Below are 25,329 nucleotides of genomic sequence, written 5' to 3'. Positions count from 1 at the left end.
CTTTTGTATGATTTGTATTAACACCCACCAACATGCGGAGTTCTCTTACTCACGCAGTCTGAGCCATTGGCGTCCCATCTGCTAAAGAAACACTGGGTTTCTTTGTAGAGCAGCAATTAGGCCTCAGTAGGTTCACCCACACAGCCTGAGCCCGAAACAACAAGGCTTGAAGGCTCTACTCCTTTAGTTCTACACAAAGCACTGTGAAAATGAGCTGATTCACTACAAAGTTTAAAGATTTCTGAGCAAGATTGGTCAGAAATTTGACTCTGGTGGGATTTGAACCGACAGCCTTTGAATTATTAGCAATCTTTTTCTGGAAGTCCAATGCGCTGTCCATTGCGCCACAGAGCCATAAACCCTGACCAATGTTCTGCACATTATGGAAGCACAGCTCCTTCCAAGGAGATGGATGAATGAATGTTCCTTCAGTTGTGTAAAAGTTAAACTTTTCAGCAGAGGTCTGTGCTTATTTTGAGGACTCATTTTGAATCTGTATCTCCTACTATGGACTTGAAGGCTTCAGCTCAGGGTTACTTAAAGAGATGGATATTTTTGGTGGGCAGGACACACTCACAAAGAGATGAATTCATGGATGAAGCCAAGGTCCACTTGAACATTGAGAGGCTTTCCTTAAAGTATTGCTGGTCCTGTGGTGTGAAGCAGACCCTCCGTCGGACTCTTGTTCATTTTGTTTGGCCACTGTTGAACGAGGATGCATCGAGTTTCTAAAAGCTCTGCCTCGTGTGAGAATTGAACTCACGACCTTCAGTTTACTAGACTGACGCGCTGCCTACTGCGCTAACAAGGCATACTGTGAGTAAACTTTTGCTCCTTTGACAGTTGGTAAAATAGGTTGATCTCCTGTCGTGATTAAACAATTTGGTATTTCTACCTTTGTGTGGTTAACGTACAACCCATGACAACTCCAAAGTTTCAAGATTTCTGAGCAAAATTGTTCATAGATTTGACCCCACAGCCTTTGTATTACTTTCAAATCTTATCTAAGAGTCCAATGCACTGTACATTGCACCACAGAGCCAACTTTACTGACCAAAGATTTGCCTCGTGTGAGGATTGAACTCACGACCTTCAGATTATGAGACTGACGCGCTGCCTACTGCGCTAACAAGGCATACATTGCCTGAATTTGTGCTCCTGTGACAGTTGGTAAAAATAGTTTAATCTTCTGTCTACATTAAACAATTTGATAGTTCTAGCTTTGTATTTTGAATGGTTAACATATAATCTATGATCCTTTTCAGTTGGAATAGTAGCATTGTTTAGGTTATGCTTATATGAGATTTCCAAAGACAGACAAACTGCTTTTACAAACATAATTTGTAAAGCTGAACTCAGATTAGTTAGAAAGATTGTCTCAGTTGCTGCTGGATCTAGGAGAGCTCATTCAGACAAGCACAGAGTTCAGTCAATGAGTTTCTGTTTGGTCACTCAGCTTGTAGACCCATTGCTATGTTGAAGGTTTTACATCCTTTATCTAGTCTCAGGCCTATCTGAATCAAAAGAACAAACCTTTCTCCTACCTTTGTATGATTTGTATTAACACCCACCAACATGCGGAGTTCTCTTACTCACGCAGTCTGAGCCATTGGCGTCCCATCTGCTAAAGAAACACTGGGTTTCTTTGTAGAGCAGCAATTAGGCCTCAGTAGGTTCACCCACACAGCCTGAGCCCGAAACAACAAGGCTTGAAGGCTCTACTCCTTTAGTTCTACATAAAGCACTGTGAAAATGAGCTGATTCACTACAAAGTTTAAAGATTTCTGAGCAAGATTGGTCAGAAATTTGACTCTGGTGGGACTTGAACCCACAGCCTTTGAATTACTTGCAAATGTTTTCTAGGAGTCCAATGCGCTGTCCATTGCGCCACAGAGCCATAAACCCTGACCAATGTTCTGCACATTATGGAAGCACGGCTCCTTCCCAGGAGATGGATGAATGAATGTTCCTTCAGTTGTGTAAAAGTTAAACTTTTCAGCAGAGGTCTGTGCTTATTTTGAAGACTCATTTTGAATCTGTATCTCCTACTATGGACTTGAAGGCTTCAGCTCAGGGTTACTTAAAGAGATGGATATTTTTGGTGGGCAGGACACACTCACAAAGAGATGAATTCATGGATGAAGCCAAGGTCCACTTGAACATTGAGAGGCTTTCCTCAAAGCTTACCCTGACACTATTGCTGGTCCTGTGGTGTGAAGCAGACCCTCCGTCGGACTCTTGTTCATTTTGTTTGGCCACTGTTGAACGAGGATGCATCGAGTTTCTAAAAGCTCTGCCTCGTGTGAGAATTGAACTCACGACCTTCAGTTTACTAGACTGATGCGCTGCCTACTGCGCTAACAAGGCATACTGTGAGTAAACTTTTGCTCCTTTGACAGTTGGTAAAATAGGTTGATCTCCTGTCGTGATTAAACAATTTGGTATTTCTACCTTTGTGTGGTTAACGTACAACCCATGACAACTCCAAAGTTTCAAGATTTCTGAGCAAAATTGTTCATAGACTTGACCCCACAGCCTTTGTATTACTTTCAAATCTTATCTAAGAGTCCAATGCACTGTACATTGCACCACAGAGCCAACTTTACTGACCAAAGATTTGCCTCGTGTGAGGATTGAACTCACGACCTTCAGATTATGAGACTGACGCGCTGCCTACTGCGCTAACAAGGCATACATTGCCTGAATTTGTGCTCCTGTGACAGTTGGTAAAAATAGTTTAATCTTCTGTCTACATTAAACAATTTGATAGTTCTAGCTTTGTATTTTGAATGGTTAACATATAATCTATGATCCTTTTCAGTCGGAATAGTAGCATTGTTTAGGTTATGCTTTTAAGAGATTTCCAATGACAGACTAAAACTGCTTTTACAAGCATTTTGTGTAAAGCTGAACTCAGATTAGTTAGAAAGATTGTCTCAGTTGCTGCTGGATCTAGGAGAGCTCATTCAGACAAGCACAGAGTTCAGTCAATGAGTTTCTGTTTGGTCACTCAGCTTGTAGACCCATTGCTGTGTTGAAGGTTTTACATCCTTTATCTAGTCACAGGCCTATCTGAATCAAAAGAACAAACCTTTCTCCTACCTTTGTATGATTTGTATTAACACCCACCAACATGCGGTGTTCCCTTACTCACGCAGTCTGAGCCATTGGCGTCCCATCTGCTAAAGAAACACTGGGTTTCTTTGTAGAGCAGCAATTAGGCCTCAGTAGGTTCACCCACACAGCCTGAGCCCGACACAACAAGGCTTGAAGGCTCCACTCCTTTAGTTCTACATAAAGCACTGTGAAAATGAGCTGATTCACTACAAAGTTTAAAGATTTCTGAGCAAGATTGGTCAGAAATTTGACTCTGGTGGGACTTGAACCCACAGCCTTTGAATTATTAGCAATCTTTTCCTAGAAGTCCAATGCGCTGTTCATTGCGCCACAGAGCCATAAATCCTGACCAATGTTCTGCACATTATGGAAGCACGGCTCCTTCCCAGGAGATGGATGAATGAATGTTCCTTCAGTTGTGTAAAAGTTAAACTTTTCAGCAGAGGTCTGTGCTTATTTTGAGGACTCATTTTGAATCTGTATCTCCTACTAAGGACTTGAAGGCTTCAGCTCAGGGTTACTTAAAGAGATGGATATTTTTGGTGGGCAGGACACACTCACAAAGAGATGAATTCATGGATGAAGCCAAGGTCCACTTGAACATTGAGAGGCTTTCCTTAAAGTATTGCTGGTCCTGTGGTGTGAAGCAGACCCTCCGTCGGACTCTTGTTCATTTTGTTTGGCCACTGTTGAACGAGGATGCATCGAGTTTCTAAAAGCTCTGCCTCGTGTGAGAATTGAACTCACGACCTTCAGTGTACTAGACTGACGCGCTGCCTACTGCGCTAACAAGGCATACTATGAGTAAACTTTTGCTCCTTTGACAGTTGGTAAAATAGGTTGATCTCCTGTCATGATTAAACAATTTGGTATTTCCACCTTTGTGTGGTTAACGTACAACCCATGACAACTCCAAAGTTTCAAGATTTCTGAGCAAGAGTGTTCATAGACTTGACCCCACAGCATTTGTATTACTTTCAAATCTTATCTAAGAGTCCAATGCGCTGTACATTGCACCACAGAGCCAACTTTACTGACCAAAGACTTGCCTCGTGTGAGGATTGAACTCACGACCTTCAGATTATGAGACTGACGTGCTGCCTACTGTGCTTCAATAATTTTGAGCTACTTACAACTGATGTCGACAAAGCCTTCGCTCCTGGATATAATGTTGACTTAACATGCACATTCTTGCCTTTGACCACAATTAATTTAACCCTCTGGAGCCAATAGCAGAAAAGTGTATCGTCCATGGATCTCCTTTTCAACCCGTGTCGAAATTTTTTTGAGCTGTCAGTGCAGGCTTCGTGCAGGAAGGCCGCTGCAGAGCGCATCTAAAACGAAAGCTAAAGTGCTCTGCGGCAAGAAAGAACCAAACTGTAACATCTTTTTTCCTATTGGTTGAGAAGAAGAATGCCATTGTCCAATCATAATGTCCACTAATAGCGAGAATGTTGTTTTCAAGCGATAGGTAAACAGAGACGGAGGAAGCTAAAGAGTGAGTTGAGAGATTTGAGATAATAGTGAATGTTACTGTGATTTGACTGTGTAGTTAGTGTGTAGTGAGTGAGATTAGAGTGTAGTGTAGTATCTAGTATATTTTTTTATTGTTTTAAATCAACACAATGAGGCACAAATGATTTGCATTTCTCTGTATTTGTGATTCATTCTTTTTTTGTAAATAGTTGTAGAAAATCGCCTGCGACATTGCTTGCATTTCATTGTAAATAGCTATATATAACTGTTTTTTTTTTTAATTCATCTGTATATACATTTTTGAAACATGTAGTTTAGATTTGCTATACAAGCATTAAAAGTAATTCATTAAAAATGTTTGTGACTTTTATAGTAAAAAAACCTAACTTTTTCCCACTCAAATTTGAGTTTTTATTGTGGTGTTAGAGCCACTGTGTTAATACAGTATGCCATATTAAAGAAAATAGTCACATTTGGGAGGTTGTCCTGAAAAAAATGATACCAAACAAGCAAGGTTTATGGATTTCCTTATATGAAATATAAAGGTAAAATCAAACGCAATGAAAAAAACAGTAAAAAGGCCGTAGGGTTTAAAAGTAGTGTTTGTATCGCCACCTTAAAAATGCCAACTTTTCATCTAACTGCTCCATGCTCGCCTTCTCTGTTGCGTCATCAAATCTGTAGTGGTTGTTTGTGTGTGTGGCGCGTGTGCTGGCACATGTGCAAAAACACTGGCTCTGATTGGCTCCCATGAAACATGACGCCGCCTTAGCCAATCATAATCGCTCACCTTGTTTTTAACCCACCTCCTCACTACAGCTGCGTATGAAGCCAACGTTGCGGATAACAGTTTATTTAATCAATGCATGTAACGCACCGCATTTAACGCTCAGTGATTTTAACGGCGCAAAAAGTAATTAGTTAGATTAATCCGTTACTGAAAAAAAAACGCTGTTACCTAACGCCGTTATTCCAAACACTGCTCAATTCTGAGGAAAAAATTATGAAAGTCACCCTGTAAGTTTCAATTTCCAAAACTAACACCTTCATCAGATTAAATCTAAAAAGGAGCGTTCACACCTTGGAGAGCTGTTGTACAAAGCAGATTGCCATGAATCACGGCTCCAACACGAGAGATGTCAGTTGAAACAAAGGAGAGGAATATCAAACTTCTTAAAGAAGGTAAATAATCACGGAATGTTGCAAAATGTGTTGTTTGTTCACAGTCAGCTGTGTCTAAAATCTGGACCCAGTACAAACAACATGCGGAGGTTGTAAAAGGCAAGCATACTGGTAGATCAAGGAAGACATCAAGGAAGACATCAAAGCATCAACACAGAAAACTTAAAGCAATTTGTCTTGAAAACAAAATGCACAACAAAACAAATGAGGAACAAATGGGCGGAACCTGGAGTTAATGTCTGTGACCAAACTGTAAAAAACCACCTACAATGACCTAAGGAAAAGCAATAGAGGACTGTGGATGAATGGATGAAAGTCATATTCAATGATGAATCACGAATCTGCATTGGGCAAGGTTATGATGCGGAACTTTTGTTGGGTGCCATTCCAATGAGATCTATGAAGATGACTGCCTGAAGAAAACATGTACATTTCCACAGTCATTGATGATATGGGGCTGCATGTCAGGTAAAGGCACTGGGGAGATGGCAGTCATTACATCTTCATTAAATGTACAAGTTTATGTTGACATTTTGGACACTTTTCTTATTCCCTCATTTGAAAGGATGTTTTGAGGATGACATAATTTATCAAAAATGATAATGCATCTTGCCATAGTGCAAAAACTGTGAGAACTTTCCTTGAAGAAAGACACATAGGGTCAATGTCATGGCCTGTAAATAGTACAGCAAGCTGTTATAAAAGCCAGAGGTGGTGCAACAAAGTACTAATGGTGCATTGTAGTGCTTTTTTTTGTTTTATTTTACATTATTCCATATTTTTTTTCCTCAAAATTGAGTGATTGCATGATTGTTTTCCTCTGCTTGATCTAAGAAAGCAATTGTTATTGACTACCACAATTCATTTTCTTGATTTCTGTTAGTGTTTCTTAAAGCCAGAAAGTTGCCATATGACTTTAGTTTTGTGGCATAATGCTGATATATAAAATCAAACAACTCAATGAACATTCTCCAAGAATGGTGATTCCCTCATTTTTGCCACGGGTTGTAAGTAGAGCATTCAAGCATGAAAAGTGGCTCTGTGGCTCAATGGACAGCGCATTTGTATTCTAGGTATAGAGTTTGTAAATAATTCAAAGGCTGTGGTTCGAGTTCCATCAGAGTCAATTTTTTTGACCAGTGTGGTTCAGAAGTTTTCAAATTTCGGCAATTTTCAGTGAATCGACTCGTTTTCACAGCACTTTAGGTAGAACTAAAGCAGTAGAGCTTAAGATATTTTCCTGACAGGATGAGTTTGGTCTTAATTTCTATTATTTTACATGGGCTGTGTTCTCATAAGTTTCTGCTACTTCGTTAAAGCTGCTGTGAATAACTACGACTTTTTAAAGTGTACCTGTATAACATCCAGAAGTTATTGTCATCCACTACTGATGACAGTTTTTGCCAAGTGTTCTTTTTACAGAATCACTCAAAGATGATGAAATCAGAGTAATATCAAAGGGAACACAAAAAACAAAGCAGAACAAAAAGGACACAAATCAGTGTCCTTTACAAACCTAATAAATCATGGTAAGAATGGAGTAAAAACACTTTTCTGCTCTTCTGCAGGACTCCAAATCCCACAATGCAATGAGCTTAACTTTTCAGAGATTCAAGTCACATGACCATTTGACAACAAAACTGTTGTTGATGGTGGGGTCATAAACAGACTTGAGATTGGCAATTTATTTTTTAGTGTGTAAATTCTAAAAAAATAAATAAATAAATTGGAAGAAATGCTACACGGTGTTTATCTGTGTTGTTAAAAAATATTAAGTATTGACCAAGGCAACTTTAAAACTTAGGAATTGGTTGTGTAATAAACAGCAAATTTGTAACATTGTGTGGTGTAAGTGAGGATAGGCTATATTTTATGCGGTCTAACCTTTTCATATTTTCACTGCCAGAAAGTACAAATCATCTTTGCTGTGGAACAAAAACATTGAACTCCAGCATTTGGTAGAAATAAAACCCTCAACAGTCGGTTATTGTTGAAAAGCCATCTCACTTTTATATGACACTAAAGTGACATTTAAGAAAACAGAAAAACAATAAACCCACATGCACGTCGGCCAAAAGAAAAATGAGTGTGAGAAGGAAGAAGGGAAAAAAGAGAAAACACACACACACACACACACACAAAAACACCTTCATCCTTTCAATGACCTTTGAGTGTGGGTGACATTTTACTCTAACGCATGGATTCATAAATATAATCTTCTCTTACCATATTGCCTATCTATATGAGTCTCATACATCTAACTGTACATCTACTGTAACATATTGCATATCTCAAGTAGAGGCGGCGTAGTCTCTTTCTCGTAGTCGTCCCATTTCCCTGTGAAGGGACATAATACAATAAGGAGAATAAGGACATCAGTTGAAGGGATGCTGAGGATCCTTGTGTCTCCTCAGTATTTTAACACTGACATCTTTACATTTATGTGGCTGTGTGCTCTATAATCGGTAAGTTTTGAGTGTATCCACCTGAGTCAGAATAGTTGGGATTTCAAAGGTTGCGAGACTTTTTTTACATGTTGGGTCATCACAACTTGTCAAAAATGCAAAATGAGTGCTGAGAACTACACAATACATTAATTTGAACCACATTGCTCACCATAAGACACACTCTTGTTTTTAAATATCATGCTACAATCAAGCAGACCTGAGACAAATATTAGCTTGTTTTCATTGCTGCAAACAAACTGCAGGCTCTGCTTTGATATTTCCACGTCGGTCTATCACCTCAAACTCACTGCGTTTCAATGTTTGTAATGTTGGGCTGTCTGTCCTATCAAACAGAAACATTAAGTAACAGGACATTGGGCTAAAGTTGCTGCACGCTAACTTGACTAAAGAGCATAATGATAAGCATTCTGGGTAAGGTGACCAGACCTCCAACATTTGGAGACAGTCGCCATTTTTGGATGACCTGTTCCCAGTTAAAAATGTCCCAGTTTTTAGTGTTTTTCTTATGAGAAAAAAAAGTTGCTCACATACTAGAACAACAGTTATTACGCTAGCCAGTCATAGCTGAGCAAGTCGCCGAAAAAGAAAAACAAATGTTGAGATAATATGTTGGCGTTTTTTTTTATTCAGACAACTTTTTTCAGGAAATTTACTTTGATCTTCTGACATGTTCCAACTGTCAACTGCCAGTCTTCCTCGCTTTTGATTTGTCCTTATTAGTCCGGCTGGCCACCATCAGGCGACAGGGGTTGGGCGGTAATGCTTGCCTTGGTTGCCAACCGCCGTAAAGCTACACAGAAGAAGAAGAATAAGGCGCCAGGGGGCGTGGCCAGAGCTGTTAAATCAAAATACATTTCCTGGAAAAAGTTGTCTGAATAAATGAAAACCTTAACATAGGATTAAAAAGAAAACCAAATGAACTTGCTTGAAATAACAATGTTGAGAGCCACCGCCACTTGTTGTTACACTCGATTATTATTGATAAATTATTAATTATTATGTCAAAATAAATGAAACTGTAATTGTGGTAGTTTCTCTAATCTAGTCACCTAAATTCAGGCTTTGAAATGTGCAATATCTGATGATTTCATGAGCAGCACATAAGAGTCTACAGAAAAGATGGGGAACAAAAATTTAGGACAGAAACTGTGACAGTAATGAAAGATGGTTGTGTTGTCAGCAGCTTGTCTATAAGCCAACAAGCACAGAAGCTAATCATAGTGTTGTCATTTTTCTTCAGCGTTAGCTTGGCTAACTTGGTTAACTCCCATTAAAACAAATTGCTTAGCTAAGATGCTTAGTCAGAAAGTTTAATCACTGCCAAAAAAAAAAACCTCCAACATAGTTCCTAATATTTTTTTTACACTTTTTCCAATTCTGAATGTTAACAGTTGACTTTGATCTGATTCACATTTCCTTTGTTAGCATGATATGAGATTTTAAAAGCTACAATAGATTTTTTAGCCTACAGCTAATATTACAATGCTGGTGAAGGCCAGATTTTTCTGAGAAAATTTGGATTTTGACTTGCTAGGTTTAGTATGTTAACAGAAAAGTCATCAGGTTAATAGATCAGTGTTTGTATTGTGCTTTTCTTCATTGATGCAGAAAACAACCCATTATTTGCCATTTATACTTTTGATGAATATTATGTTTTTTACTTTTTCAGATATTTCCTGTGTGGGTACAGGTTTACCATGTGCTTTTCTTCAACATTTTTGGAGTGTTTAGAGTAATTTTCTCAAGGATTTAAGTTTTCCAATGCGAACTGTCTAGACGTCGTTCTTCATGTTCCATAGCAGGTTTCAGTATTTGGCCCAGGTCTGCATTCAATACTTTTTTAGCCCTTTCATGGGTTTGCAGAAAGCAAAGAAGTCCACTGGAAAGTGGCCAGTGCTTCCACTGAGAACCCACGTATTTATTCTCAGCAGCAGTCATTTATCCTCTCTTCTGTTTAGAGCGTCCTCAGCAGACGTGCTCCTTCACTTGTCTGTATGATGTGTCTACATTCACACAATCTCAATGTGCTGAGCTTTAAAAAAAAAAAAAAAAATCCTATTTATACAGGCTTTCACTTTCCCATGACCATCATATCTCTCTATAGAGAGGAAAAAGTTGATGCTACCGGTACTGATGGATGTAACAAAAATCCAACTGTACAAAGTTTGTTTCTTCCTCAGAAGAAGCTTCAGTGTGTACTATCCGTCTTTTTATGGGACACTTTATTTTTGCACAGATCTACAGGGCACATTATGGCCAAGCAAGCCTGCTTCTGTAACCCTATACAACACAACTTCGTTCATTTTGTCTGAGTGTTCCGTCAGAATGGCTTCAACAAATGCTATCACTTTGTTCAACATCGAATCAATGAAATCTTGTTCTACGAAATGCCCGAATCAAACTTTTTCTGTGTTAACAGATCAAGAGTCTAATTACAAAAGCAACTACAATCTTTGTAGGAATGATGGATGCCAAGCAGCCAAATTGGAGAGGAATCGACAAGGCAAAAACAATGAGTCACAGACATTTTTCAAACTATGTTCACAGGACATGTCTTAACACTGGATTTCTACTGGATGCGTATCTGCTCCGTAACTGCTCTGCTGCGTAACTGCAGCGCAATCAGCAGTCCAGCAATCTCCACCACGTCCGTCCTTGATGTGAATCTGGTATCAAAATGAAACCATATAGAATCATACCTGTCAAGTATCCCGTTTTGGCAGGGAAACTCCCGTATTTTACCCCTCTTTCCCACCATCTTCCCGTATTAGTATTTTCCCGTAAATATCCTGTATTTTAATGTAATAGTAATTAAAAGATGGCTTACTAAACTGAACGCCGTTACTAGCCTCGTGAGAACTGCCACCTCAAATGGCCTGAGTGGCAGTTATCGCGAGATTAGTGCTGACAGGGGCAACAAACCCGGAAATAACTCAGAAGAGAGATGATGAATGAAGATGTTCCGGCGAAAAAAACTAAGAAGTGGTGAAAATACGTTGTAAAATGTGACATAGAGTTTATCTTCCTAAAGAGCAGCAGGATGGGACACAGTTACATGTTCTGTTAGATTAATAACTGGGATTTTAGCGTCTCCCACTGGGGGAAGGAATGACGTAAGTCACCATGAAAAATTAGCAAACGTCAAAAATATACACTGCTTTCAAAAAGTGTTAAAAAATGTAGTCTGTAATAAATGTGTCTAATAAGTTATTAGTGAATACCAGAGAACCACATGAGTGAGCATGAGAAATTACAAGAAAATATCTAATGAAAATAAAATGTTAATGTCTAACTTAAAGACAAGCAATGTGAAATTAACAGTAAATATGCAACGTGTTGACTTGTATATAAACTGTAAGTATATTCGATAAACACGTGTGCTTCATATACATTATTATGTTTTTATTTAGGCTGTTTTATAATTTAGGAATTAGGGCTGGGCGTTATAGAAAACTATAATATTTCATATATCGATATATATATATATATATGTGTGTATATATATATATATATATGTGTGTATATATTATAGCTTATTATATATCAAAATACTAGTTTTAGGAGTCGTTGCTTTTACTTCTCAGAACAACATGTAAAGCTCAGTTAGATGATTAATGAGTCACATATTGTGGAGCTGTTTGTTAATAAATGTGTCTGTGTAGCATTTTGCATCAGCAAATTTAACCCAGAATTGTCTTTCTGGTCAGACTTTATTTAATGAAATTATCAAGATTTATATCATGCGTTACCATTTTGAGAAAATATATTGAGATATGCCCAGCCCTAGTAGGAATGTTCACAGCATTTTAATGTTAATAAAGGTCGACCTACCTATTCTAATCACATAATTGTATTTAGTAAGTGGTTGACAAGTGGCTATTGTAGATTTATTGTACATCTATCTTAAAATATAGGGAATACTGGAGCTTGGTTGGGCGGGTGGGAGGGCTCGTAGTGGGCGCCAGAAAATGTCCCTTGTTTTCAAATCCAAAACTTGACAGGTATGAATAGAACCACAAAACCAAACAAACAGTTGATTGTGTCCTTGGAGAGGAGCAGAAGGAAATCCACTCTGTCCTGCTTTGTAGAAGTTCCACTAACCCTAACCACTTTCATGGAGATTATTGACTGAACCATGGATGAGGTCAATATTTACATGTGAAATACGATCCAATCCCACCTAGCGCCTAAAGAAAGCTGGAGGCAGGGGTGGAATCATTTACAATTGTAATTGCGTAATTGACAATTAATTACAATTATGGCGTAATTAATTAGAATTTTAATTGTAATGTTTAAAATATGTTGCTGTCGTAATTGTAATTCAATTGTAATTGAGTTTAAATAATTGACTTTGTAATTGTAATTGCCACGAAAATTCTATAAAAATTGTCAATTAAAATGTAATGCAAAACTAGGGAACCATTGTTACAGTTCTATGTACAGTTCTACACATATGTAGAACTATTATTATTATATGTTTCATATCTAGCTATCCAACATTTTACCATTTAAAAAAATAAATCTGGGGGTATACTGACACAAAAAAGGCTCATATGTTCACACCAAAAATATTAAAACATATATTTTCATTGATGAGGAAGCCTAACAAGGTAAACAATAGGAAAGAAAATATATAACAGATATTTGTTTTTAGCGTATTTTACAGCTGATTTAGGAGCCGTTATCATAAGAGATGCTAACAGAAGACTAACACAAAAAGAAGATTAACTTTTATTAGGTAATTTATTTCAGGCTCAGTAATTGTGAATAATTGTAATTTAAGTTTAGTAATTGAGAACCTAATTGAAAGTGACTTTCCCAGGATAAAAAATAATTGTAATTGGGAAAAATGTCACTGTAGGTCACTGTAATTGTAATGAAGTTGTAATTGAACATGGGTAGTTAAAACATAATTGTAATTGACCCAAACCCTGGCTGGAGGTCAATGGGAGAAGCAGTGTGGAAGCAAAGCAGGGCTCCAACTTTAATTCTGCTTCTCCCGTTGATATTTGCTCGGAATGTGGTATCAGCGGACAAGTTTTATTCCCTTGAGTCTGAATATGTGCTTGTTTTTTTTTTTGGCTGGAGTCCAAAATGGACCCTCTGGAGGCCCTGGAAGGTCGGTGTCGTCCTCTAGCAAGCAGGTTGGTAAATGGATGGAAATATGATCCGCCTTGAACACGGAATATTTTATTTTGAAATTAAACCAGATATTTTATTCTGTGTCTGTGCACTACTTCCTGTCCCACGGGGCTTAACTATGTCAAATTGCTGCAGCACAGCTCCAGAGTCCAGCAAAAATAGAAGGGCTGCGTATCTGCTGCAGCTGTTTCAGAGCAGTTACGGATCCAGTCCAACAACATCACAGCTGATTGGTTTCCTTTCTGCTGATACCACATTTTAAAATCGTATTCCACATATAAATATTGCACTTATCCATTACACGTGAATTAGCTGGATCTTCTAAGTCCTTGCTACAATAGATACGCAGCAAAACCGGAGATGGTGGGAATTGATGGCCTGCAGATTGCGCTGCAGTTACGCAGTGGAGCAGTTTTGGTGCAGATACGGATCCGGTTGAAATTGGGGGTAAGTCGTTCCCTGCTCTGGCTCAACATCAAGGTAAAGATTTTTACTAATTACAGGCAACAAGTGTTTCATCTTTTTTTCCTGGAGGTTGTCTCTGTGGGTCGACTGCTGCTTTTCATGGTGAACCTTGTGATGTTACTGGCCTTCTCGGTTTCTCTTGCCCTTCCCTCTGTCCAGGGATTTGAGAGAAAACCATGAGCATCGATGCCATAAAAATGGTGACTGTCTTTACTTTTACTTTGGTCCAGACAGCCTGTGCTGTTACATTTCTTCACCACCGGGGGAGCCAGAGCGCCAGGGCTGAGCAGCGATGTGAGAGAAAGGCTGTTGATGGTTTCTGACAAGTGTTCCCGGCCCGTCCCTAAGCCCAGATCTTCATCTGAAAGCTCCATGGAGTCCTGACGGGGGCAGCCGGGGCTGGTGCTGCGTCCTCCGCTGCTGCTCTGACTCCTCTGGTGCCTCCGGCTCAATTTCAGAGTGAGTGCCGAGCTGCGAGTTTTTAGTGAAAAGAGCTGCTGGGCTGGTTTCTGAGGCTGTGAGGGGTGACGTGGAAGTGCACTGAGGAAAGGAATGGGGAGTTGTAGATTTTGAGGTGGAGAGACACTAAAGCTGAGCCCTTCTTCTAGGGTGGTCTGCAGGCTGCCTTCAGAACTGCCTGTAGCCAGGGACGAGTCACTGTGGGACGGGTGCTGGGTGGGGAGAACAACAGGATGGAAATTCAAGCATTACTTCATTCATCAGATAAACTTGTTTATTCATGTAGAGCAGACATTGGCAAATGCTGGCCCAGGGGCCACATGCGGCTGTGGCCCTCAGCGTAGTTTAGTGCGGCGCCCAAAGTAAATACACAAAGTAACTCCATAACAAACAGATTGACTAGAAAAACTAAGAAAATAAGCAAAAATTTACAAAATGAGATAAAAATTTACAGAGACAAAAATTTACAAAATGACAACAAATACACAAAAATGACTCCAAAACACACAAAATGTGATTTAAAAAAAAAAAAAACATAAATACACATTATTTACAACAAAAGAATGTAAAAACGCCAAAAAAGTATGAAAATTAAAAACAAAAACACACAAAAAAATATGGGACAACAAAAACATAAAATTACACGAAAATTGACAAAATGACTTAAAAAGACAAAATGGCGGAAAAAATATTAAAAAATGACAACAAAAGCACATAAAATGACAAAAAGTATAAAAATAAGAGAAAAATATACAAAATGATAAAAACAGACACGAAAACAGCAACACAAAATGACAAGAAAATACACAAAATGACAGGAAAAACTTTAAAAATGCGATAAAAAAATGACATAAATACACAAAAATTACAACAAAAGCACACAAAATGACAAAAGGTATAAAAATTTGAGGAAAATATACAAAATGACAACAAAAACATGCAAAATGACTCCATAACAAACGGATTGACTAGAAAACAGAGAATGTGTGACAAATATACAATATAGTAAAAATATGCCCATCTCTGCTGTAGATGGTCACTTATGTTACAGCAATAAAGATTATACTATTGTGCAGGTATTTCTACATTTAAAAGCACACATTATTAAAAAGTATCTTGTTCTCATGTATCGCCCGTCATTGTGTGTTAAACAGGGTGAATATTCATCCTGCTCAATTAACTAAATGATAAAAGGTTAAAATGACTAGTCTGTATCTATTTGAGGGTGAGCGGTGACTCTGTGAGAGGGAAAAACTCCATAGTGTTTTTAGGTATTTACACATCTAATAGGATAGATGTATGTACCATAATTAATCATAAGATTAGCCTCTTTACAAAAACTACAACAAAAAACTGAAGGCTTACAGAATATTAAATAATCATTAATTATACACTTCAATAAATAACCTTTTCAATTAAATCCACCTCTATTTGGTCTCTTTTAATCTCTCTTTCTTTCTCTTACACTTTGATCCTATTTCTCTTTTCCTCGTGTGTGATGATTTCATCAAAACAAAGCAGCATCTTTAATATTTCTGTCACGTGTGAGTAAAATTACCGTTATCAACGTTATTGGCTTTAAAGAGCTTTAGCTTTCAAAAACTGGTAGAATTTCTCAGATAGAGCAAAAATTAGCTACATTAATTACAGTCTTTTATATTAATGTGTTCCTCAGATGAGCTGGGAAACCCAAACAATTTCATTAATTTGTAAGATATACTTGGACAGTGCGGACAAGACGTGAAAAGATGGCCCGGTAAATCCGGACATATGGTTACCCTAAATTACAATCCTAATCTAGATCCTTTAACTTTTGCCTACACAATGTAACTCTGTCACTAAACACAGGCAGAAGTGACGGATCTTGAAAACCTGGCAGTTCTTAGTTTTAAATAAAAACTTTTTCACGTTGACATTATGGTATATTTCGTGTCAAATTTTGAGGAAAGAGACTACTTCAATAAGATTTGGAATAAGGCTGTAACATAAAATGTGGAAAAAGCAAAGTGCTGTGAATACTTTTCAGATGCACTATAGGCCAATGTGTAATTTGTGGCAATGCATGAAGGCTCCTGACTCTTGGTCTATTTAGATTCTAGTTTCCAATGTTGTCACGCTGTTTTTAATCTCATTCACGTAGCCCCTATGACAAATTGTGTACCCCTGGGGGTGGATTTGGGAATCTAGGTCATAAATGAATGAGAACGTCACAGTCACATTTACCAGAAATGAAACCTCACAATTTAGCTTTTGACCTCAATTTGACGGGGCACTAGCGCACTAATCTGTTCATTTACAACCTCTAATAATAAGTAGAAGAAGACCCTCCTGCAGCCCAGAGATGCTCACGCTCCCGCTCACACAGACCCGACCTGGTACATTTATTAGCAACATCTTCAGACAAATACATTTCCCTTGCCTTAACATTATACAAATATTGAATAATTATTCAATAATTTTAATTTTAATAATAATATTATTCTCTTCCTGCACTCAATGAAGGCGGTCACATGCTCTGCTCCCTCTCCCACCCTTATCTGCCCTTGCGGCTGCTTGTTTTGTCATGTCTTGTGAATCTAATAGGAGCGTCTCTTTACATCCCTATTCAAAAACCGAAATAATGGAATTGATCAGTTGGTCTCTCAATGCAATCGACCAAATGTTTTCGACAAAAGAACGGACAGAGGTGAGCCCGCCTGTCCGGACGGAACGTTTGCTGCTGGATACGCGCTTGCTTCCTGGCGGAGGGTCGTGTGTCTGTCCATTCTTTCCATTGAGAACGTGGAAGACATCTACATTATTGGAATTATGGTAGCAGGCATGCTGCTGATTGGAGCTGGCAGCTTTCAGACCTATTGTAAAATCTGTATTACATTGGCAGCTATTTGGGGAAGGCTGCCAGTCATTTCTGATACTCAGACTCGTGTGATGAACAAACTCAAAAGTAAGATGGGCTACTTTGGAACATTTACACGGAATGTATACCAACTTGGAGAAAATTAATGCTCTGCTGCAAGTTAAGGCCACTTTAATGGATCACTGCTGATCACTGCTCAAGGCTACCGAAACTGTGCTAGCCTGAATCGAAAACAAATCGCTTATCATCATTGGCTCCCACAGCCAGCCGCCCAAGGCTTTTTCTAACTCACCAAGATGTTTGAGTAGACATGACACTCCGTCCCCCTCCCACCCGCCTCCCCTCCTCCTCCTATTCCCCTACAAACACCTGGAACTTTGTTTTCTGAACCAGACCTACCCAAGGTCATCACAAGTCATCTGATTGGATCAGAATAAAGCGAGGGGATTATATTTCAATGCCTTTGTTGGTACTCCCAGTTTTTGTTGTGACTATATTTGTTTTTGGTACATGTAGCTGTTTTTTTCCCCAATAGGGATCAAAGTGTAAAGTTTAGGACCTGCCTTTCCCCCTCTGTTTTCCCACTTTTCATATAAATACGGGTCGCTGCCCTTGTGGCGACCCACAGTTCTCCCACCCCTGTCTCCCCATAAATTGTCTTTTCATGTTCTTGGATGGGTTGAAACTGTGCTAATTGTCCCACGGGGATGAATACAGTTATTTCTGATTCTGATAATAGCATTGCAATAGTGTAAATATTAAAATCTAATTATAACCCCCCCCACAAAAAAAGAAAAAAAAAAAAAAAACAGTAGATAAAAAAGAGCTGTCAGTGGTAGTGCACCCCTGATATAACATCTATTGAACATCTTGGTTAGTTTAATTAACACTGTGAGGTTAACTGGGAGTGATATGAACTTAAGTTGTTATGATGTTAGAACTGAGCTGTGTCAGATGAGGATTATAATTACTGGATGCTAGATTGGGAACATAACATGTGATTGTTAAGCAGCCTCTGATGACGAAACGCTCACCCACCCTATTTCTGTACCTGTGCCTCCGTAACCATGGAGACGGCCTCCTGCTTTTCTCTTTTCTATCGTTTTAGTTTGTTTAGCCTGAATGGCTGTGTGATCATCAGCCGCTAAAGTAATGCTCTGCGACACTCGGCTAATTAGAGTCTGATAGCGACACTCGGCTGCTTCCTTGTTCTCGGCTCAAACAATTCACATTCTCTGTTTTTGTTTGTCTTGGATGACATTTGTCTTTTTACCTCGTCTTTCTCTCTCTGCCTGTGTTTTGTTTCATTTTCTTGTACTCCTGTGTTTCCCCTCATGGTTTTTCTTGCTGAGAACGAGGCAGAAGCAGTGCCAAAAATAAAAATCGTCACCAAAGCTTCTGCCAGTGCAGCATCGACCCCTAAAGCATCTGTGAGGCTGTAAAAGATGCAGAACAAAATGTTTATCTAACTATCCTTGAATTGTTTTTCTAAATTAAGGCTGGACGATGTCAAGCACCAAAAACTCCATCTTGATATTATTTCTCAGTAAAGTCACACCAATATAAATGATCATGGGTCAAAGTCACTGCTGCGTTTATTAACAGCTGCACAATACCTACGTTTTTTAAAATTTTTTTTTATATCCTATTACTTATTTTGAGCATTCTCTGCAAAACACATTTTTCTTCTGCACATCAGACACAGACAATATTAGCTGTATTTCCATTACCCTTGGAAATGCGCAAAATCTAAATGGCGCAATAAAAACTGGTAAATATATTTAGAAAAAAAATGCACAAATATTGCTAAAAAGTTTTTACACTTTCATGAGGAGATATTTCAGACGTTTCAATGTTGAAACGTGTCGCAAAAGCGCTATGGAAACACCGCATCGCACGTCACAGGACACGACATACCTGGTCACATGACCGCTGCTCTCCGAGAAAACATGGTGCAATAATGTAAACAGTAAAGGACAACGGGACATTTCCTAGCATTATACTTTAAAATTATTACTGCCACATTAGACGTGAAACAACAAAGGAGTGTTATAAGGTGCGAAGTCTTGCGTGATGATATTTCACGGGAGTTATGAGGTTCCTGCCCAAAACAACCTTCAATGGAAACACGTTCAAAGCACAATTACACTTTATTTTGCAAAAATCTGTAATGGAAACCAGTGATTGTCGATATCAGTGCGTGGTTCTCAAACTTTTTTGGCTCAAGTACCCCCTTTCTCTTTTTTCTTAATCCAAGTACCCCCTATGTCCTAGTACAACATTTTGCCCAGAATACTGTGAAAAAAACAACTAAAGAGCATAATGATGGAATGAGTGGAATTTTAATCTTATTTTGTAAATAAGTGGAATGAAGCGGTAGATAGTGCTTCCTGAATAAATTTATTTCTATAGTTTTTATAATTTCCTGTCATCTCCATCCTGGTGTGTAACCAAAACTGACTCATGTATTTTCAGTTCATGTTCTAATCAAGATAATTTCATCATCAGTATTATGATTATCATTTTAAAACTGAAATAAACAATATAAGACCCCATATTTTCAATGCTTTTGTTTGTTAATTTTCCAATTTTTCTTTCTCAAGTATCCCCTGTAGTGCCATTGCGTACCCCCATTTGAGAAACAATGGTCTATATCACGATTCCAATTGTCCGTGATCATGTTAAAATGGAAGAAAGCGCAGAATTCACATTCTAAAATGAAAAAGCAATTTGATACTTTTTCTTTTTATGTACAATCTGGCACAGAATACCTTACCTGCAGGTTTTTGGACAATATCACGCATTTATACACACATTTTCACTGGAAAACAGGTGATTGAATGTCGAGCACGAAGTGTAGCAAACTGAAAAAAATTCACTTCAAATTCTCGTTCAAATTCTCGCGTTTTGAAATTAAACAGCTATGTGGGATTTCCTGCAAAATGAAATGGAAATATCTATATGATACTGACAAAAATGTCACACGTTTTGGGGCCGTATCATGTATTTCCATGATATTTTTCCTGTAAAACAATGTAGCAAACGGACATGTCAGATTTCTCGCCACCTGAAGCATATAAATAGAAAATGAATAACAGTAATTGACTTAATTAACCCTATTTAGAATATTTGGTATGATTTGGAGAATTTTATTAGCCAGTAAAGTCATCAAGGATTGTTTGGAGTATTTTTTATCTATAAATCTTTAATAATATGTAAAGTGTTAATTATGTAAAGCATTTTGAATTACATGTTATGTCCAAAAAGCGCTATATAAATAAAGTTTGATTTGATTTGATGATTTAAATTTTGAAATAATAATAATAAAATAGAAAATCTGAGGTTCTACACATACAGTATAATAATATAATTTATGTTTTTACTACTTTTGTATCTTTTAACTTAAAACAGATCCAAACATTGACCAGTTTCTGAAAGCTATTGCTCTTTAAAGCCAATATGGTTCATTACTGTTATTTCATGAAAGATGTCGCTTCATTTTGACAAAAACACACGAGGAAAGGAGAAAGAAGACCAAAGTCCAAGAGAAAGAGAAATTAAAAGAGAGCAAATAGTGGTGGATTTAATTGAAAAGGTTATTTATAGAAGTGTATATTTATTTATTTATTATGTTGTATTTTGCCGATTAGGGCTGTAATTTAGGGTGACCATAAGTCCGGTTTTGCCTGGACATGTCCTCTTTTCTCGTCTTGTCCCGGGTTTCCCAGGGACCCTGAACGCATTTCGGGCACACGTTATTATAAAAGACTGTAACTCCTCTAGTATTTGCTCTATCTGACAAATTTAATTCCACCAGTTTCTGAAAGCTAAAGCTCTTCATTAAAAGTTAATATGGTTCATTACGACAATTTTACTCACACGTGACAGAATAGTTAGAGATGGTGCTTTGTTTTGACGAAATCATTACACATGAGGAAAAGAGAGAGAAGCAAAGTCCAAGAGAAAGAGAGAGAGAGAGATTGAAAAGATCAAATAGCAGTGGATTTAATTGAAAAGGTTATTTATTGGTGTATATTTAATGATTATTTAATGTTCTGTAAGCCTTGAGTTTTTTTTTTTGTTATAGTCTTAATTTCTAGGAGGTGATTTTTATCATTGTTTTAATGATTGAGAGATTTTAAAAAGGTATATGTGAAATCTTTGAAGGACAGATTGTTAAAATGCATAATAAAAGTGATTGACTTGAGTCACCACTGATTTCATATTTTTTAAAGTCTTTGATATGAAGAAATACATTTTTAAACGTTACTGACAATAACAACCATTTATGTATTTATGATATTGTATTTTGCCTATTAGGATTGTAATTGAGGTTGACCATATGTCTGGATTTACCTGGACACGTCTATTCCAGGCTGTCCAGAGATATTTTACAAATTGATAAAATTGTCCGGGTTTCCCAGAGACCCTGAACACATCTCAGGAACACGTTAATATAAAAGACTGTAACTCTGCTAGTATTTGCTCTATCTGAGAAATATCACCAGTTTCTAAAAGCTAACTTTTTTTTAAAGCCAATATGGGTCATTAAATGCATAATAAAGGTGACTGACTTAAGTCATCACTGATTCCATGTTTTTTTAAGTCTTTGTTATGAAAAGAGAAATTATTTTTTAAACCTAATCGACAATAACAACCTATTCATTCATTTTATAAAATGTTGCCGTTGAAAGATGGAAAACGTTGAGGACTTTAGGCCGAGGGCCGCCTAAGTGTCCTCGTTTTTTTTTTTAAATCAAAATACGGTCTCCCTATTGTAATTTCAATCTGACGGTAGGATGTGTGTTTGATCCATGATGGCTGTGGTTCACTAAACAGGATGTGTTTAACTGTCCCATGTGTCATTCTAAGATCCCATCAATCCTTCATCCAACCGTCTGCATATAAATGAATCCATCAGTCATGTAGTACCTGTGAGCTCAGGGGTCTGCTATTGGCTCCGGGTGAGCAGAGGGAGGCCCACGAGGTCGGTGAGGCCAACCTGGACGAGCCTCCGTCTCCTGGGCAGATGCCGGGCCCTTGGCGGCCCGGGTAAGCGGTGGCAGCAGCAGGGTGGAAGAAGTCCGCTGGCATGTGGAAAAAGGGTGATGACCCCACATGTTCCCCCTCTCTGCTACAACTTCCTCTGTGTTCATCTGGAAATAGAAGAGTGACGTCTTTCACTCAGTGCATTTGCTCCAGTTTTCTATCACAAAACTTTCAAAGTAGAAAAACTTAAAACTAAACTTTACATACATCCAGTGGGTATCACATTAAAATAAGCCTTGTCCTATTATCTCCATGGAGCCAGGGTTATCGCCAGCACTGTTGAGCGTAAAGGTCTCCAACGTTGTAATTTGTAATCAGCAACATGGGGGATTTTTGTGGTTTTTTTCTTTTTTAAATCGGTACCGTCATAATAATTGTTGCACACTTGGATACAAAAGGGACTTCCAGAAGCACACTGGTTGTTCAAACTCTCTTTTTAATTTGCATAACTGAGAAACGCATACATCAGCCGCACCGTCTATTTAAGACGATTTGCTCCCGTCTTTACCTGAGGACCCCAGGCCGCCATTTAGCTGCCCCGATGCTGCCTGACTGCATGACTGCATTGTCCGCGTAAACACTGTCCAATATAAAGAGTGTAGCTGTTATATATATATATATATATATATATATAGCAAGCATGAGTAACTTTTAGCTTTAAAATAAGGCTGGAACAAAGATAAAAACAACAAAAAAACCCAACTTTAACTAAAGAATTATACATTTCCAAATTCTCCGTGCCTGCGGCACTCGCTCGCTTGCCACGTGATCCTCCAATGCTGTAATAAATTCCTGGTGAGAATCTTGATATATATAATGTAACATAAAATTAGGTTGGTAGGAAGGGAGCTGTGTGCATCTCGGTATCTGTAAATATCGGAATTTGATTTAATTTATTGTACATACAAGAATACAAAATAGACAAAAAGCTAAATGTCATGGAGACCTAAATCGGCAAACTTGCAACAAAAGCATTCATCTTCCTTCTTTCCTCAGGTTTGAAATAAAGACATCACATCCTGACTTCGGCTGAGGATGACGGTCAGGTTAAGTGGGAGGCTGATGAGCCGTCATCATATCATATCATAGCCTATTATTTATTAACATTGCCAGCTCTGCCTTTGCTGTGCCTCAGCCGTCCCTCCTTTAATTGCCTGGGAAGTCAGTCATCTGTGTGCAACGTGACACTTATCCTGGCGTGTCTCTAAAGACACTCGACATCAAGCGAATATCAGCGTCATGTTAAAGTCATGTCTAAGGAACTCTTGCGTAAGAGACACGAAGAGGCTCTGATTGTGAGAGCAACAGATGCTGATGAAACATGCCTGTAAAAAAAGGAGTAATTGTTTCATTCCTGGTTGATGTAAAGGTCAAACAATCATGTGGTTGTAAAATGCCAAATCTGTAAGCCCTTATTGAACTGTCATGCAAATGATCATGGAACATCAACATCTCTGCTAGTTTCACTAAGATGCAGAGGTTCTTTGTTGAATATCTTTGGGAAATCAGGATTATAAATATTAATGAATATCTATAGACATGGTTATAAATCTGACCAATGTTATAATCATTGTTTCTTACTTAAAGAAATTAGAAACAATAACTATTGTGCAAAATAGCCTTTATAACTCATATCATGTACAATATCTGTAAATGTGCATAATTATTTACTAATGTCAAATAAAATGTGACAAAGACAACTATATTACTCATGAAATATTTATTAATGAAAAATAAAATAAAATAAAAAGAGTTATAGAGTTTTCCTCTGTATAATGAAATGAGTGCATACAAAGTAGTACAAATAAAAAATGATTATTTTTGTGTAGTTGTATATTGCAATAATGTATGGTTGTCACACAACCCCACAGCACACCGTTTGGGAACCACTGCTTTACACATACTATCTATTATATACTATAAGTATGATTAGGTTGATGAGCGTTCTCACTGAAGTATACTTCCAACTTTTTAAAGATGCATTTCGAACTATAACAACAAACCTGAATCACACTGAGGATAAATATCTCTGTTGATTCTCCAACTTTGAAAGTTCTGAAAGCAATTTAAGCGAGAAAGTGACCAAGTAGAATATCAACATTGTGACGTTTCTGAGATTTTTGGAGACGTGCTAATGTGCTACTGACAAAACTTCCTGATAACATCAAAACAAGAGCCATATTTACATTGTGTTGATGAATGTCTTTCCCACTGCACCTACCAAGTTAAATAACTTGTACTGATCTGAACTGTACCTGGTGAATAAAATCCTTTCTGATTCAGACGCACCAGTGCAATCAATCTCTCCGACTCACCCAGCAATCTCATAAATAATCTCTTAATCACAGATTGCTGACCCTGATTGTATGGAAACTGAATGTATGACCCCGAGGGGGATTTGATTGCAGCCAACATTGCTGGTATCGTCATGCCAATGGTTGCCTAGGAGACCACAGCCCAATCCCAGATCTCCCTTTGAAAGCTTGTGGTGGCCAAGACCCCCAGCGTGGCGAGCATCTACACAGGAACTAGTAAGCAGTGACATGCCGTCAGGGTAGGCAAGGTAGGCAGTGCCTACCCAAGGGTGAATTGATATTTCGATTATTTAATTATAATTTTTTATTTTAATTTTTTTAATTATAAATTGTTTATTTTTCCATTTCCAATAGCCTACAGTACCTATAAGTTTGAAAGTATCCACATTTTGTGCGTTTCATAGGCCAAATTACTAAACACGCTATTTCCTGGAACAGCTGCAGCCTTTTTTTTTTTTTTTTTTTTTTTTCACTCCGCTGTAAGGCAAAGGGAGGCCACGCCCCCTCCCAAAGGCACGCCGCTCTTCTGCCTCCGTTCCCATTGCGTGATTTTACGTGTTTGCGCATGCGCAGTCAGGTCCCCAATATGACATCCATTTACGCATAAAGACAGCGTAGAGAGCTGCCTTTGCACGTAACTGCGCTATGCTAAATGCTATACGTAAGTTCACAGTACATTAGTGAATAGATGACACGTGGCCGCTGCTGCTACGTTGTTTAGCTACTTTGTTTTGAGGAAAAGGACAGCTTTTGAAAGATGGAGACCAACACCTGAGTTACCAGAGCTTCAGCAAAGGTA

At 38.1% G+C, this 25,329-nt stretch overlaps 1 protein-coding gene and 8 non-coding genes across 9 annotated transcripts in view; all 9 read right to left on the bottom strand.

The window, feature by feature from the left end:
• Positions 1-264: 264 nt before the first annotated feature.
• trnag-ucc (transfer RNA glycine (anticodon UCC)) lies at positions 265-354 on the bottom strand. Its single transcript is given in 2 exon segments — positions 265-300; positions 318-354. It is a non-coding gene; the product is annotated as a tRNA-Gly (tRNA).
• A 384-nt stretch (positions 355-738) lies between these two features.
• Positions 739-811, bottom strand: trnat-agu (transfer RNA threonine (anticodon AGU)). The gene has a single exon. It is a non-coding gene; the product is annotated as a tRNA-Thr (tRNA).
• Positions 812-1,062: 251 nt separating this feature from the next.
• On the bottom strand, positions 1,063-1,135 carry trnam-cau (transfer RNA methionine (anticodon CAU)). The gene has a single exon. It is a non-coding gene; the product is annotated as a tRNA-Met (tRNA).
• Positions 1,136-1,807: 672 nt separating this feature from the next.
• trnar-ccu (transfer RNA arginine (anticodon CCU)) lies at positions 1,808-1,897 on the bottom strand. Its single transcript is given in 2 exon segments — positions 1,808-1,843; positions 1,861-1,897. It is a non-coding gene; the product is annotated as a tRNA-Arg (tRNA).
• Positions 1,898-2,294: 397 nt separating this feature from the next.
• On the bottom strand, positions 2,295-2,367 carry trnat-agu (transfer RNA threonine (anticodon AGU)). The gene has a single exon. It is a non-coding gene; the product is annotated as a tRNA-Thr (tRNA).
• Positions 2,368-2,618: 251 nt separating this feature from the next.
• On the bottom strand, positions 2,619-2,691 carry trnam-cau (transfer RNA methionine (anticodon CAU)). The gene has a single exon. It is a non-coding gene; the product is annotated as a tRNA-Met (tRNA).
• A 674-nt stretch (positions 2,692-3,365) lies between these two features.
• Positions 3,366-3,455, bottom strand: trnar-ucu (transfer RNA arginine (anticodon UCU)). Its single transcript is given in 2 exon segments — positions 3,366-3,401; positions 3,419-3,455. It is a non-coding gene; the product is annotated as a tRNA-Arg (tRNA).
• A 384-nt stretch (positions 3,456-3,839) lies between these two features.
• On the bottom strand, positions 3,840-3,912 carry trnat-agu (transfer RNA threonine (anticodon AGU)). The gene has a single exon. It is a non-coding gene; the product is annotated as a tRNA-Thr (tRNA).
• Positions 3,913-13,608: 9,696 nt separating this feature from the next.
• LOC114471718 (voltage-dependent T-type calcium channel subunit alpha-1I-like) overlaps positions 13,609-25,329 on the bottom strand; it is a 498,082-nt gene continuing 486,361 nt past the window's right edge. Inside the window, exons 37-38 of the mRNA XM_028460576.1 lie at positions 22,099-22,322; positions 13,609-14,521 (exon numbers count right to left, since the gene is read on the bottom strand). Coding sequence (XP_028316377.1) covers positions 13,901-14,521; positions 22,099-22,322 — 845 coding nt within the window. The 3' untranslated portion in view covers positions 13,609-13,900. The remainder of the gene's footprint in view (positions 14,522-22,098; positions 22,323-25,329) is intronic.

This window comes from Gouania willdenowi, chromosome 1 (genome assembly GCF_900634775.1).
Source record: "Gouania willdenowi chromosome 1, fGouWil2.1, whole genome shotgun sequence".
Taxonomy (NCBI): Eukaryota; Metazoa; Chordata; class Actinopteri; order Blenniiformes; family Gobiesocidae; genus Gouania; species Gouania willdenowi.
This window is presented reverse-complemented; position numbering and strand designations above follow the sequence as displayed.